At 34.7% G+C, this 13,655-nt stretch overlaps 1 protein-coding gene across 3 annotated transcripts in view; it reads left to right on the top strand.

Moving 5' to 3' along the window:
* LOC106879330 (uncharacterized) overlaps positions 1-13,655 on the top strand; it is a 110,526-nt gene that overhangs the window by 47,437 nt on the left and 49,434 nt on the right. For 2 of the 3 annotated variants that reach the window (XM_089352887.1, XM_089352888.1), the window contains 10 exons: positions 604-691; positions 1,035-1,105; positions 2,414-2,501; positions 2,845-2,915; positions 4,214-4,301; positions 4,646-4,716; positions 6,005-6,092; positions 6,437-6,507; positions 10,533-10,617; positions 10,956-11,029. In XM_089352887.1, the coding sequence (XP_089209013.1) occupies positions 604-691; positions 1,035-1,105; positions 2,414-2,501; positions 2,845-2,915; positions 4,214-4,301; positions 4,646-4,716; positions 6,005-6,092; positions 6,437-6,507; positions 10,533-10,617; positions 10,956-11,029 (795 nt within the window). The remainder of the gene's footprint in view (positions 1-603; positions 692-1,034; positions 1,106-2,413; positions 2,502-2,844; positions 2,916-4,213; positions 4,302-4,645; positions 4,717-6,004; positions 6,093-6,436; positions 6,508-10,532; positions 10,618-10,955; positions 11,030-13,655) is intronic. The other variant, XM_089352889.1, reaches the window with a different exon arrangement.

Here is a 13,655-nt window from a genome sequence, read left to right on the forward strand (position 1 = left end):
GTGGATTTGGTAGACGAAAACTGAAAGAAGCCCATCATATATATGGGTGTGTTTTCTGGTGTGTTTATGTCACCATAACTTAGCGGTTCGGCAAAAGAGACCGATAGAATAAGTACTAGGCTTACAAAGAATAAATCCTGGGATTGATTTGCTCAACTGAAACAAGTAAAAGAGTAAAAGAGTAAAGAGATATGTGTGTATGTATATATATATATATATATATATATATATATATATATATATATATATATTTATATCGATTTAAATAAGAGCTAAAATCTGATCCATTGTAAAGACTTAATTATGACCTATGATCATTTTGATGCAATATCCAGATCGATTCATGTATATTATAAAATATGGAATATTGTATCTCTTCAGGGACGGATTAATTCAAAGCAGACAATAAAAATAGACAACATTCATAAACAATATTCATAGTTGTCTCATAATTACATGTAAATAAACAAGTTGAAAAGACATGATACATAATGAAACTGTATAGCATATCGGTATTGAAAAACATAGGAAAACATCATAAATTAGCATCAATTCTCATTTATTGTGTCTTCTAACAGTAAAACAATTGTTTGGCTATTTCAGATATAGTTACAACTACAAAAGCCCCAGTTACAACAACTCTTTCCCTGGACTGTCCCCTTGATGAAATGTACTGTACAGCCACAAAGACGTAAGATAACTCATTTTTTTCTTTCTTACCCTATTAATCATCTTAATATTTATAAGCAATAAATATGTCTCAATAGTATGTTATAAAGAAGGGGGAGGAAAATCAAATCTTGTTATAATTTTATGAAAGTTGAACATATCTTTCTGTTACCAATATTAACTGTTAATGTGAAAGTGTGTCTGGTTTTTCATGCAATGAATCTCTCTGTTGATCACATACTAGAATGAATATTTTCTTTCATCAACAAGACAAAAAATATTTCCTTCTCAAAAGCAATAAATCAAAATACATACATATGTATTGCTTAAGTTGATTTCTAAATAAACAAATTTCCTTATAACAGCTGCATTCCACTTATTTGGAAATGTGATGGGGAAAATGACTGCCCTGATGGTGAAGATGAGAAAGATTGTGGTATGTATAATAATTGAAATGATTTTAATTCAATGCAAATGGCTATATTTGAATTTGTAAATATGATTATAACAAGCTTGCCACAATCCTGTAAGTGTGTAAAATAAATTATTCTGTATTACTTGTGAAAGTAACCTACAGTTGATAGTAAAGTTTCATCCCAGTTCTGGTCAAGCTTTAAGGATATGTAAATATTACTAATGAATTATAGCTGAGATGTATCACATTCTCAATCAATTGCCAATGATTGACAGCTTGTGTATTGAGACATTTCTAAAGCATAACTATTTCCTCTTATTCTTTTCTCCTTAAACACTTATTTCAATATATTTTCTATATGTGATGTTTGCATATACATAAAGCCTTCTCTTCCTATCCTTCATTTCTCCAATCTGGATTTCAGTAACAAAGATTTCCACTTAGACTGAAGATCTCTTTTTCATAAGTAATGTGCTTTAAATTGTTTTCCCATTTGATCTCAATAGTTTGGTGTAGAGTGCTTAATAGTCTCAATGTGTGGCTTGGTGTGTGCATGTGAATCCATATCTATCTATCTATCTATATATATATATATATAGGTGTAGGAGCGGCTCTGTGGTAAGTAGCTTGCTTACGAACCACATGGTTCTGGGTTCAGCCCCGCTGCGTGACACCTTGGGCAAGTGTCTTCTACTATAGCTTCAGGCCGACTAAAGCCCTGTGAGTGGATTTGGTAGACGAAAACTGAAAGAAGCCCATCATATATATGGGTGTGTTTTCTGGTGTGTTTATGTCACCATAACTTAGCGGTTCGGCAAAAGAGACCGATAGAATAAGTACTAGGCTTACAAAGAATAAATCCTGGGATTGATTTGCTCAACTGAAACAAGTAAAAGAGTAAAAGAGTAAAGAGATATGTGTGTATGTATATATATATATATATATATATATATATATATATATATATATATATATATTTATATCGATTTAAATAAGAGCTAAAATCTGATCCATTGTAAAGACTTAATTATGACCTATGATCATTTTGATGCAATATCCAGATCGATTCATGTATATTATAAAATATGGAATATTGTATCTCTTCAGGGACGGATTAATTCAAAGCAGACAATAAAAATAGACAACATTCATAAACAATATTCATAGTTGTCTCATAATTACATGTAAATAAACAAGTTGAAAAGACATGATACATAATGAAACTGTATAGCATATCGGTATTGAAAAACATAGGAAAACATCATAAATTAGCATCAATTCTCATTTATTGTGTCTTCTAACAGTAAAACAATTGTTTGGCTATTTCAGATATAGTTACAACTACAAAAGCCCCAGTTACAACAACTCTTTCCCTGGACTGTCCCCTTGATGAAATGTACTGTACAGCCACAAAGACGTAAGATAACTCATTTTTTTCTTTCTTACCCTATTAATCATCTTAATATTTATAAGCAATAAATATGTCTCAATAGTATGTTATAAAGAAGGGGGAGGAAAATCAAATCTTGTTATAATTTTATGAAAGTTGAACATATCTTTCTGTTACCAATATTAACTGTTAATGTGAAAGTGTGTCTGGTTTTTCATGCAATGAATCTCTCTGTTGATCACATACTAGAATGAATATTTTCTTTCATCAACAAGACAAAAAATATTTCCTTCTCAAAAGCAATAAATCAAAATACATACATATGTATTGCTTAAGTTGATTTCTAAATAAACAAATTTCCTTATAACAGCTGCATTCCACTTATTTGGAAATGTGATGGGGAAAATGACTGCCCTGATGGTGAAGATGAGAAAGATTGTGGTATGTATAATAATTGAAATGATTTTAATTCAATGCAAATGGCTATATTTGAATTTGTAAATATGATTATAACAAGCTTGCCACAATCCTGTAAGTGTGTAAAATAAATTATTCTGTATTACTTGTGAAAGTAACCTACAGTTGATAGTAAAGTTTCATCCCAGTTCTGGTCAAGCTTTAAGGATATGTAAATATTACTAATGAATTATAGCTGAGATGTATCACATTCTCAATCAATTGCCAATGATTGACAGCTTGTGTATTGAGACATTTCTAAAGCATAACTATTTCCTCTTATTCTTTTCTCCTTAAACACTTATTTCAATATATTTTCTATATGTGATGTTTGCATATACATAAAGCCTTCTCTTCCTATCCTTCATTTCTCCAATCTGGATTTCAGTAACAAAGATTTCCACTTAGACTAAAGATCTCTTTTTCATAAGTAATGTGCTTTAAATTGTTTTCCCATTTGATCTCAATAGTTTGGTGTAGAGTGCTTAATAGTCTCAATGTGTGGCTTGGTGTGTGCATGTGAATCCATATCTATCTATCTATCTATATATATATATATATAGGCGTAGGAGCGGCTCTGTGGTAAGTAGCTTGCTTACGAACCACATGGTTCTGGGTTCAGCCCCGCTGCGTGACACCTTGGGCAAGTGTCTTCTACTATAGCTTCAGGCCGACTAAAGCCCTGTGAGTGGATTTGGTAGACGAAAACTGAAAGAAGCCCATCATATATATGGGTGTGTTTTCTGGTGTGTTTATGTCACCATAACTTAGCGGTTCGGCAAAAGAGACCGATAGAATAAGTACTAGGCTTACAAAGAATAAATCCTGGGATTGATTTGCTCAACTGAAACAAGTAAAAGAGTAAAAGAGTAAAGAGATATGTGTGTATGTATATATATATATATATATATATATATATATATATATATATTTATATCGATTTAAATAAGAGCTAAAATCTGATCCATTGTAAAGACTTAATTATGACCTATGATCATTTTGATGCAATATCCAGATCGATTCATGTATATTATAAAATATGGAATATTGTATCTCTTCAGGGACGGATTAATTCAAAGCAGACAATAAAAATAGACAACATTCATAAACAATATTCATAGTTGTCTCATAATTACATGTAAATAAACAAGTTGAAAAGACATGATACGTAATGAAACTGTATAGCATATCGGTATTGAAAAACATAGGAAAACATCATAAATTAGCATCAATTCTCATTTACTGTGTCTTCTAACAGTAAAACAATTGTTTGGCTATTTCAGATATAGTTACAACTACAAAAGCCCCAGTTACAACAACTCTTTCCCTGGACTGTCCCCTTGATGAAATGTACTGTACAGCCACAAAGACGTAAGATAACTCATTTTTTTCTTTCTTACCCTATTAATCATCTTAATATTTATAAGCAATAAATATGTCTCAATAGTATGTTATAAAGAAGGGGGAGGAAAATCAAATCTTGTTATAATTTTATGAAAGTTGAACATATCTTTCTGTTACCGATATTAACTGTTAATGTGAAAGTGTGTCTGGTTTTTCATGCAATGAATCTCTCTGTTGATCACATACTAGAATGAATATTTTCTTTCATCAACAAGACAAAAAATATTTCCTTCTCAAAAGCAATAAATCAAAATACATACATATGTATTGCTTAAGTTGATTTCTATATAAACAAAATTTCATTTTAACAGTTGCATTTCACTGAGTTGGAAATGTGATGGAGAAAATGACTGCCCTGATGGTGAAGATGAGAAAGATTGTGGTATGTATAATAATTGAAATGATTTTAATTCAATGCAAATGGCTATATTTGAATTTGTAAATATGATTATAACAAGCTTGCCACAATCCTGTAAGTGTGTAAAATAAATTATTCTGTATTACTTGTGAAAGTAACCTACAGTTGATAGTAAAGTTTCATCCCAGTTCTGGTCAAGCTTTAAGGATATGTAAATATTACTAATGAATTATAGCTGAGATGTATCACATTCTCAATCAATTGCCAATGATTGACAGCTTATGTATTGAGACATTTCTAAAGCATAACTATTTCCTCTTATTCTTTTCTCCTTAAACACTTATTTCAATATATTTTCTATATGTGATGTTTGCATATACATAAAGCCTTCTCTTCCTATCCTTCATTTCTCCAATCTGGATTTCAGTAACAAAGATTTCCACTTAGACTAAAGATCTCTTTTTCATAAGTAATGTGCTTTAAATTGTTTTCCCATTTGATCTCAATAGTTTGGTGTAGAGTGCTTAATAGTCTCAATGTGTGGCTTGGTGTGTGCATGTGAATCCATATCTATCTATCTATCTATATATATATATATATAGGCGTAGGAGCGGCTCTGTGGTAAGTAGCTTGCTTACGAACCACATGGTTCTGGGTTCAGCCCCGCTGCGTGACACCTTGGGCAAGTGTCTTCTACTATAGCTTCAGGCCGACTAAAGCCCTGTGAGTGGATTTGGTAGACGAAAACTGAAAGAAGCCCATCATATATATGGGTGTGTTTTCTGGTGTGTTTATGTCACCATAACTTAGCGGTTCGGCAAAAGAGACCGATAGAATAAGTACTAGGCTTACAAAGAATAAATCCTGGGATTGATTTGCTCAACTGAAACAAGTAAAAGAGTAAAAGAGTAAAGAGATATGTGTGTATGTATATATATATATATATATATATATATATATTTATATCGATTTAAATAAGAGCTAAAATCTGATCCATTGTAAAGACTTAATTATGACCTATGATCATTTTGATGCAATATCCAGATCGATTCATGTATATTATAAAATATGGAATATTGTATCTCTTCAGGGACGGATTAATTCAAAGCAGACAATAAAAATAGACAACATTCATAAACAATATTCATAGTTGTCTCATAATTACATGTAAATAAACAAGTTGAAAAGACATGATACGTAATGAAACTGTATAGCATATCGGTATTGAAAAACATAGGAAAACATCATAAATTAGCATCAATTCTCATTTACTGTGTCTTCTAACAGTAAAACAATTGTTTTGCTATTTCAGATATAGTTACAACTACAAAAGCCCCTGTTACAACAACTCTTTCCCTGGACTGTCCCCTTGATGAAATGTACTGTACAGCCACAAAGACGTAAGATAACTCATTTTTTTCTTTCTTACCCTATTAATCATCTTAATATTTATAAGCAATAAATATGTCTCAATAGTATGTTATAAAGAAGGGGGAGGAAAATCAAATCTTGTTATAATTTTATGAAAGTTGAACATATCTTTCTGTTACCGATATTAACTGTTAATGTGAAAGTGTGTCTGGTTTTTCATGCAATGAATCTCTCTGTTGATCACATACTAGAATGAATATTTTCTTTCATCAACAAGACAAAAAATATTTCCTTCTCAAAAGCAATAAATCAAAATACATACATATGTATTGCTTAAGTTGATTTCTATATAAACAAAATTTCATTTTAACAGTTGCATTTCACTGAGTTGGAAATGTGATGGAGAAAATGACTGCTTTGATGGTGAAGATGAGAAAGATTGTGGTATGTATAATAACTGAAATGATTTTAATTCAATATAAGTGGCTATATTTGAATTTGTAAATATGATTATAACAAGCTTGCCACAATTCTGTAAGAGTATAAAATAAATTATTCTGTATTACTTGTGAAAGTAACCTATAGTTGATAGTAAAGTTTCATCTCAGTTCTGGTCAAGCTTTAAGGATATGTAAATATTACTAATGAATTATAGCTGAGATGTATCACATTCTCAATCAATTGCCAATGATTGACAGCTTGAGTTTTCAGGCATTTCTGAAGCACAAATTTTGCATTTTATATCTCTTACCCATCTCTACTTAAGCTTTCTGTTTCAGCTTCTTTTCTATTATATATGTGATGTCTGCATTTATGTAAAAACCTGGTATTTCATCATGGCTGGTAGTCTGTCATACCGGCCATGATGAAATACCACAAGGTATAGAAAATACGTATTCGCCTTTATATATTTAATCCTTTATATTGAACACTCAATATTTCATATATTCAATAAGACATATTCCATATATTCAATAAGACATTCAATACTTCATTTCATTGTACCATCCATTTTTATATTATATATTATATATTCCATATTCTATATCCCACATTAATTTTACAAGAATATAAATAAAACCTAAAAAACAGACAGAGTTGGAACTCTTTTAAATAAAATAATATATTCCTCTATACACGATCATACAAAACCCCTTTTTTTTTGTATTTATTTTTACTCACATATATATATATATATATATATATATATATATATATATATATATATATATATATATATATATATAAATACATATATATATAGGCGTAGGATTGGCTGTGTTGTAAGTACGTTGCTTACGAACCACACGGTTCCGGGTTCAGTCCTGCTTTGTGGCACATTGGGCAAGTGTCTTCTACTATAGCCTCAGGCCGACCAAAGCCTTGTGAGTGGATTTGGTAGACGAAAACTGAAAGAAGCCCATCGTATATATGTATATATCTATAACAATAGTATAGCTCGGTTTGTGAGTGTGTGTGTGTGTATTGCATCTATAGAAATCCACACCTTACAAGATAGCAATCTTGGAGTTGCACCAATGGATTCCTCATGGTCGAAAATGCCCGGAATCGGCCATTTGTTTTTTTTTTTTTTTGGTTGCTTCCTAACACGTGAATTTTTGCATTAAAAATAATTTTATACCATCATTTGTAACAATTTTCAAATCACCATTATTTGCAAACATGATTTCAGTCCCCTTCTACCTACGCTGTAAACAGATAAAGAGACAGAGAAACATAACAGACTTTTTCAATATCGTCTTTTTACTGGATTATTTTGTAAACAATGTTACGAAACTTCATGTTTTAGAATTATATATATATATATATATATATATATATATTATATGCTCCGTTATTAGACTATTTTTGTTACTCATTGCAATATATATATATATATATATGCTTACTACAGCCTCATGCTGACCAAAATCTTGAGAGGATTTCTTACTCGGAAACTGAAAGAAGACTGTCGTATATATGTATATATTTGTGTATGTGTGTGCCTGTGTCTTCTGTTTGTACCCCCACCATTGCTTGACAACTGATGTTGCTGTGTTTACATACCCGTAACTTAGCGGTTTGGTAAAAGACACTGACACAATGAGTACTACGCTTACAAAGAATAAATCCTGTGGTTGATTTCTTCGACCAACGGCGATGCTCCACCATGGCCACAGTCACATGACTGAACACAGTCACATGACTGAAACAAGTAAAGCAATAAAAATCTATGCCATTTTAATCCCGAACAAGGCCAGGTATCTCTGCTAGTATATGTGTGTGTGTGTTTGTGTGTCTGTGTTTGTCCCCCCAACATCGCTTGACAACTGATGCTGGTGTGTTTACGTCCCCGTAACTTAGCGGTTCGGCAAAAGACACCTATAGAATAAGTACTAGGCTTACAAAGAATAAGTCCTGGGGTCGATTTGCTCGACTGAAGGTGGTGCTCCAGCATGACCACAGTCAAAAATGACTGAAACAAGTAAAAGAGTAAAGAGATATGTATATATATATATATATATATATATATATATATACTGGAGTAAGCACATAAATGTGCAACAAGGTAGAAAAAAGAGTACTCAAATACCACAGGTAGAGTAATATGCTTTATTTAAAAGCAGCAGAAATATAAAAAAAGACTGTTCCTCGAAGTTTCACGTTCCCGTTCATCGGACAGTTTTGTTAGAAATAGGAAAGAAGTGATGAAGCAATCAAAACTTTGAGTTTTGATTGCCTATCATTTCTTTCCCATTTGACAATATGGGTGCATACTTTGGTGAATAAAACTATTCCTTGTATTTATAAAACATTAGCAAACATTTTATTTCTACAAATTTCATACTTGATGAATAATATATATATATATATATATATATATATATATATATATATATATATATATATATATATATATATATATATATCATCATTATCGTCATCATTATTGTCATCACTTAACATCCATTGTCCATACAGGCATGGAATGGCGGGTTTCACCAGAGCGGGGAAGCTGGAAGGTTGTACAAGACTCAGTCTTTTTTGGCATGATTTCTACAGTTGGATGCCCTTCTTAATGTCATGAACAGTCACCAGTCCAACATTATTATTATCCTTTAATATCTGCATTCTATGCAGGCATGAGTGAGATGGTTTGACAGATGCCAGCCAGGCAAAACCTGCACTACACTTCTGTGTCTGTTTTGGTAAGGTTTTTACAGCTGGATGTCCTTCCTATCATCAACCACCCAGTACAGTGGACTCAATCCTTTTTTATGTTGCACAAGTACAAGTGAGGTCAGATTTGGCAAGGTTTCTACAGATGGATGCTCTTCCAAATGCCAACAACTTTACAGTGCAGACTGGATACTTCTAAGTGGCACCTGCACTGACTGTGTCACCAAATAACTTGCAAGACAAAAATCTTTAGAGAGTGGAGGGGCATTGGAGGAGGTGATCTTGTGTCAGATGTTGAAAGGCTATAGCGAGACAGAAAGACTTGATAACGATGACACAGAGAAACAGGACCTTGAGGACAAGATTGGGGAGTGAGAAGTAAGCATAGTACACAAAGGAGGAAATATGAGGAAGAGAAGAGATGTAGAGATGTAGTTTGGTTTGTTGGGGTAGGATGCATGAAAAGTTTTCTTGTTACATGTGAGTGGAACACAGAGGTCAGGGGCTAGCGGTTGGCAATGCTACAGTGAAACAAGGCCAAGAGGACAAGAGTGGGAAGTGGGAGGTAGCATAGTGCATAAAAGAGGAAATGTGAGGATATATGAATATATGTATGTAAGCATGAACATCTGTGGTGGGCAGAGAGATCGGTGAACCATTCCAAATGTGGAAGCAGTACTTGTAATAATTTGCAATCATTATTAGAAATGAGAAACCAACAGGAATTTGACTCAGTGAAAGAAAAAGCAAGATGACTGTAGGGCTGAAGAGACACAAAACATAAACGCCACTTCATAGAAAGTTAAATACAGCCCATTTAAATTAAAATTACGAAAATAATCCTTGCAATTTTTCCTTTTTATGTCTACTGCAAGAAGCTGGCTTTGCAACCACATGGTTCCAAGTTCAGTCCCACTACAGAGCACCTTGGGAAAGTGTCTTCCACTATAGCCTCAGCCCTTCCAACACCTTGTGAGTGGATTTGGTTAATGGTTGGAATCTCATTGTGTATAATATATATGTGTGTTTATGTGTCTTTGTGTTTGTGCAACTCCCTCCATCAAAATTTGACAACCAATGTTGGTATATTAAAGTCCCAGTAATTTAGTAGTACAACAAAAGTAACTGATAGAATAAGTGAGGCTTTAAAAAAAAGAACTGGGGCCAATTTATTTCACTAAACTCTTCAAGCAGTGTCCCTGCATGACTGGGATACTGCTTGACAGGTTTATTCAAATGACTGAAACAAGTAAATGATAAAAAGTAAAAGATTTGTTTGACTATTTCAGTTATAGTTCCAACTACACAAGCACCAGTAACAACTTTCTCTCTGGACTGTCCAGTTAATGAAATTTACTGTTCAGCATCAAAGGCGTAAGATAACTCATTTTTTCTTTCTCATCCTATTAACCATTTTAATATTCATAAGCAATGAATATGTTTCAATAATATGTTATAAAGTAGTAGGAGGAAAAGCAAATCTTGTTATAATTTTATGAAAGTTGAACACAACTTGCTGTTACATATATTAGATGTGACTGTGAAAGTAACTCTGGTTTCTCGTGCAATAAATTTTTCTCTTGATCACACTAGAATGAATATTTTCTTTCATCAACTAGACAAAAAATATTTTCTTCTCAAAAGCAATAAATCAAAATACACACATAAGTATTGCTTAAGTTGATTTCTAAATAAACAAAATTTCATTATAGTAACTGCATTCCACTTATTTGGAAATGTGATGGACAAAATGACTGCCCTGATGGTGAAGATGAGAAAGATTGCGGTATGTATAATAATGAAATGATTTTAATTCAATGCAAATGGCTATATTTGAATTTGTAAATATGATTATAACAAGCTTGCCACAATCCTGTAAGTGTGTAAAATAAATTATTCTATATTATTTATGAAGGTAACTTACAAATGATAGAAAATTGTTCTCTCAGTTCTGGTCAAGCTTCAATGATACCTAAATATGACTAATAAAGTATGCTGCAATTGTTTCACATTTTCATTCTATTGCTAATTATTGACAGCTTGTGTATTTCTAAAGCATAAATTTTTCATCTTATTCTTTTCTCCTTAATCACTTTATTTCATTTTCTTTTCTATATGTGATGTTTGCATATACATAAAGCCTTCTCTTCCTATCCTTCATTTCTCCAATCTGGATTTCAGTAACAAAGATTTCCACTTAGACTGAAGATCTCTTTTTCATAAGTAATGTGCTTTAAATTGTTTTCCCATTTGATCTTAGTAGTTTGGTGTAGAGTGCTTAATATTCTAAAGTGTGTCTGGGTGTGTGCATGCGAATCTATATCTATACCTATATCTACATCATCATCATCATCGTTTAACGTCCGCTTTCCATGCTAGCATGGGTTGGACGATTTGACTGAGGACTGGTGAAACCGGATGGCAACACCAGGCTCCAGTCTGATTTGGCAGAGTTTCTACAGCTGGATGCCCTTCCTAACGCCAACCACTCAGAGAGTGTAGTGGGTGCTTTTACGTGTCACCCGCACGAAAACGGCCACGCTCGAAATGGTGTCTTTTATGTGCCACCCGCACAAGCCAGTCCAGGGGCACTGGCAACGATCTCGCTCGAAAATCCTACAGGAGCCAGTCAGGCGGTACTGGCAACGGCCACGCTCAAAATGGTGCATCTCATGTGCCACCCGCACAAGAACCAGTCCAGGGGCACTGGCAACGATCTTACTTGGCTTGCCGGGTCTTCTCACGCACAGCCCATTTCCAAAGGTCTCGGTCCGTAGTCATCGCCTCGGTGAGGCCCAATGTACGAAGGTCTTGCCTCACCACCTCAGCCCAGGTCTTCCTGGGCCTACCTCTTCCACGGGTTCCCTCAACTGTTAGGGTGTGGCACTTTTTCACGCAGCTATCCTCCTCCATTCTCACCACATGTCCATACCAGCGCAATCGTCTCTCTTGCACGCCACAACTGATGCTTCTAATGTTCAGCTTTTCTCTCAAGATACTTACACTCTGACGGGTATTCACATTGACATTACACATCCAACGGAGCATACTGGCTTCATTCCTTGCGAGCTTACGTATGTCCTCAGCAGTTACAGCCCATGTTTCACTGCCATGTAGCATGGTTGTTCGTACGCATGCGTCATACAGTCTGCCTTTTACTCTGAGTGAGAGTCCCTTTGTCGCCAGCAGGGGTAAGAGCTCTCTAAACTTTGCCCAGGCTATTCTTATTCTAGCAGCTACACTTTCAGCGCACCCACCCCCACTACTAACTTGGTCGCCCAGATAGCGGAAGCTATCGACTACCTCTAGTTTTTCACCCTGGAATGAGATAGAAGTTGTTTCCTGTTTGTTTGCAGTCTTTATTGCACCTGAACATCTGCCACAAACAAAAACTAACTTGCTAGTTAACCTGCCTTTGATGTTGCTGCACCTCTTATGTGTCCATAGCTTGCACCGGGTACATCTTATAGAGTTACTACCTACTCCTTTTCTACATACTGAGCAGGGCCATCTACCTGAAGGGGTTTGTGTTTTATCTACCTTCCTACTTATTAGGATTTTGGTTTTAGCTAGGTTGACTCTAAGGCCCTTCAATTCTAGACCTTGCTTCCACACCTGAAACTTCTCCTCTAGTTCTGATAGTGACTCCGCAATTAGGGCAAGGTCATCAGCATAGAGGAGCTCCCAGGGGCAACCTGTCTTGAACTCCTCTGTGATTGCCTGGAGGACTATGGTAAATAATAGGGGGCTGAGGACGGAACCTTGGTGGACCCCTACCTCTACCCGGAATTCATTGCTGTACTCATTTCCAACCCTCACCTTACTGGCCGCATCTCTGTACATGGCTCGCACAGCTCTCACTAGCCATTCTTCTATCCCAAGTTTCCTCATTGACCACCAGATAAGGGATCGGGGGACCCTGTCAAAGGCTTTCTCCATGTCAACGAAAGCCAGGTACAGAGGTTTATCCTTGGCTAGGTATTTCTCTTGCAACTGTCTCACTAGAAATAAGGCATCAGTAGTGCTTTTACCTGGCACGAACCCAAACTGCATCTCATCTAAATTGATTCGCTCCCTAATTAGTTGGGCTATGACCCTCTCTGTAACTTTCATAACCTGATCTAACAGCTTGATGCCTCTGTAATTATTTGTATCTAAAGCGTCCCCTTTACCTTTGTAGCAGTTGACTATGATGCTGCTACACCAGTCATAGGGTATGACTCCTTCGTGTATCACCTGGTTCGTAATACGGGTGACTAGGCTATAGCCAACACTGCCAGATATTTTGAGCATCTCTGCAGTGATTCCTGATGGGCCGGGGGCTTTCCCGGTCTTCATACTCTTAATTGCTTTATCTACCCTGGTACTATCAACTCGGATAGCTGGTCCCTCTATTGGGTCGACATAAGGCA

This window comes from Octopus bimaculoides, chromosome 5 (assembly GCF_046866305.1).
Source record: "Octopus bimaculoides isolate indiv1 chromosome 5, ASM4686630v1, whole genome shotgun sequence".
In the NCBI taxonomy this organism is placed as follows: Eukaryota; Metazoa; Mollusca; class Cephalopoda; order Octopoda; family Octopodidae; genus Octopus; species Octopus bimaculoides.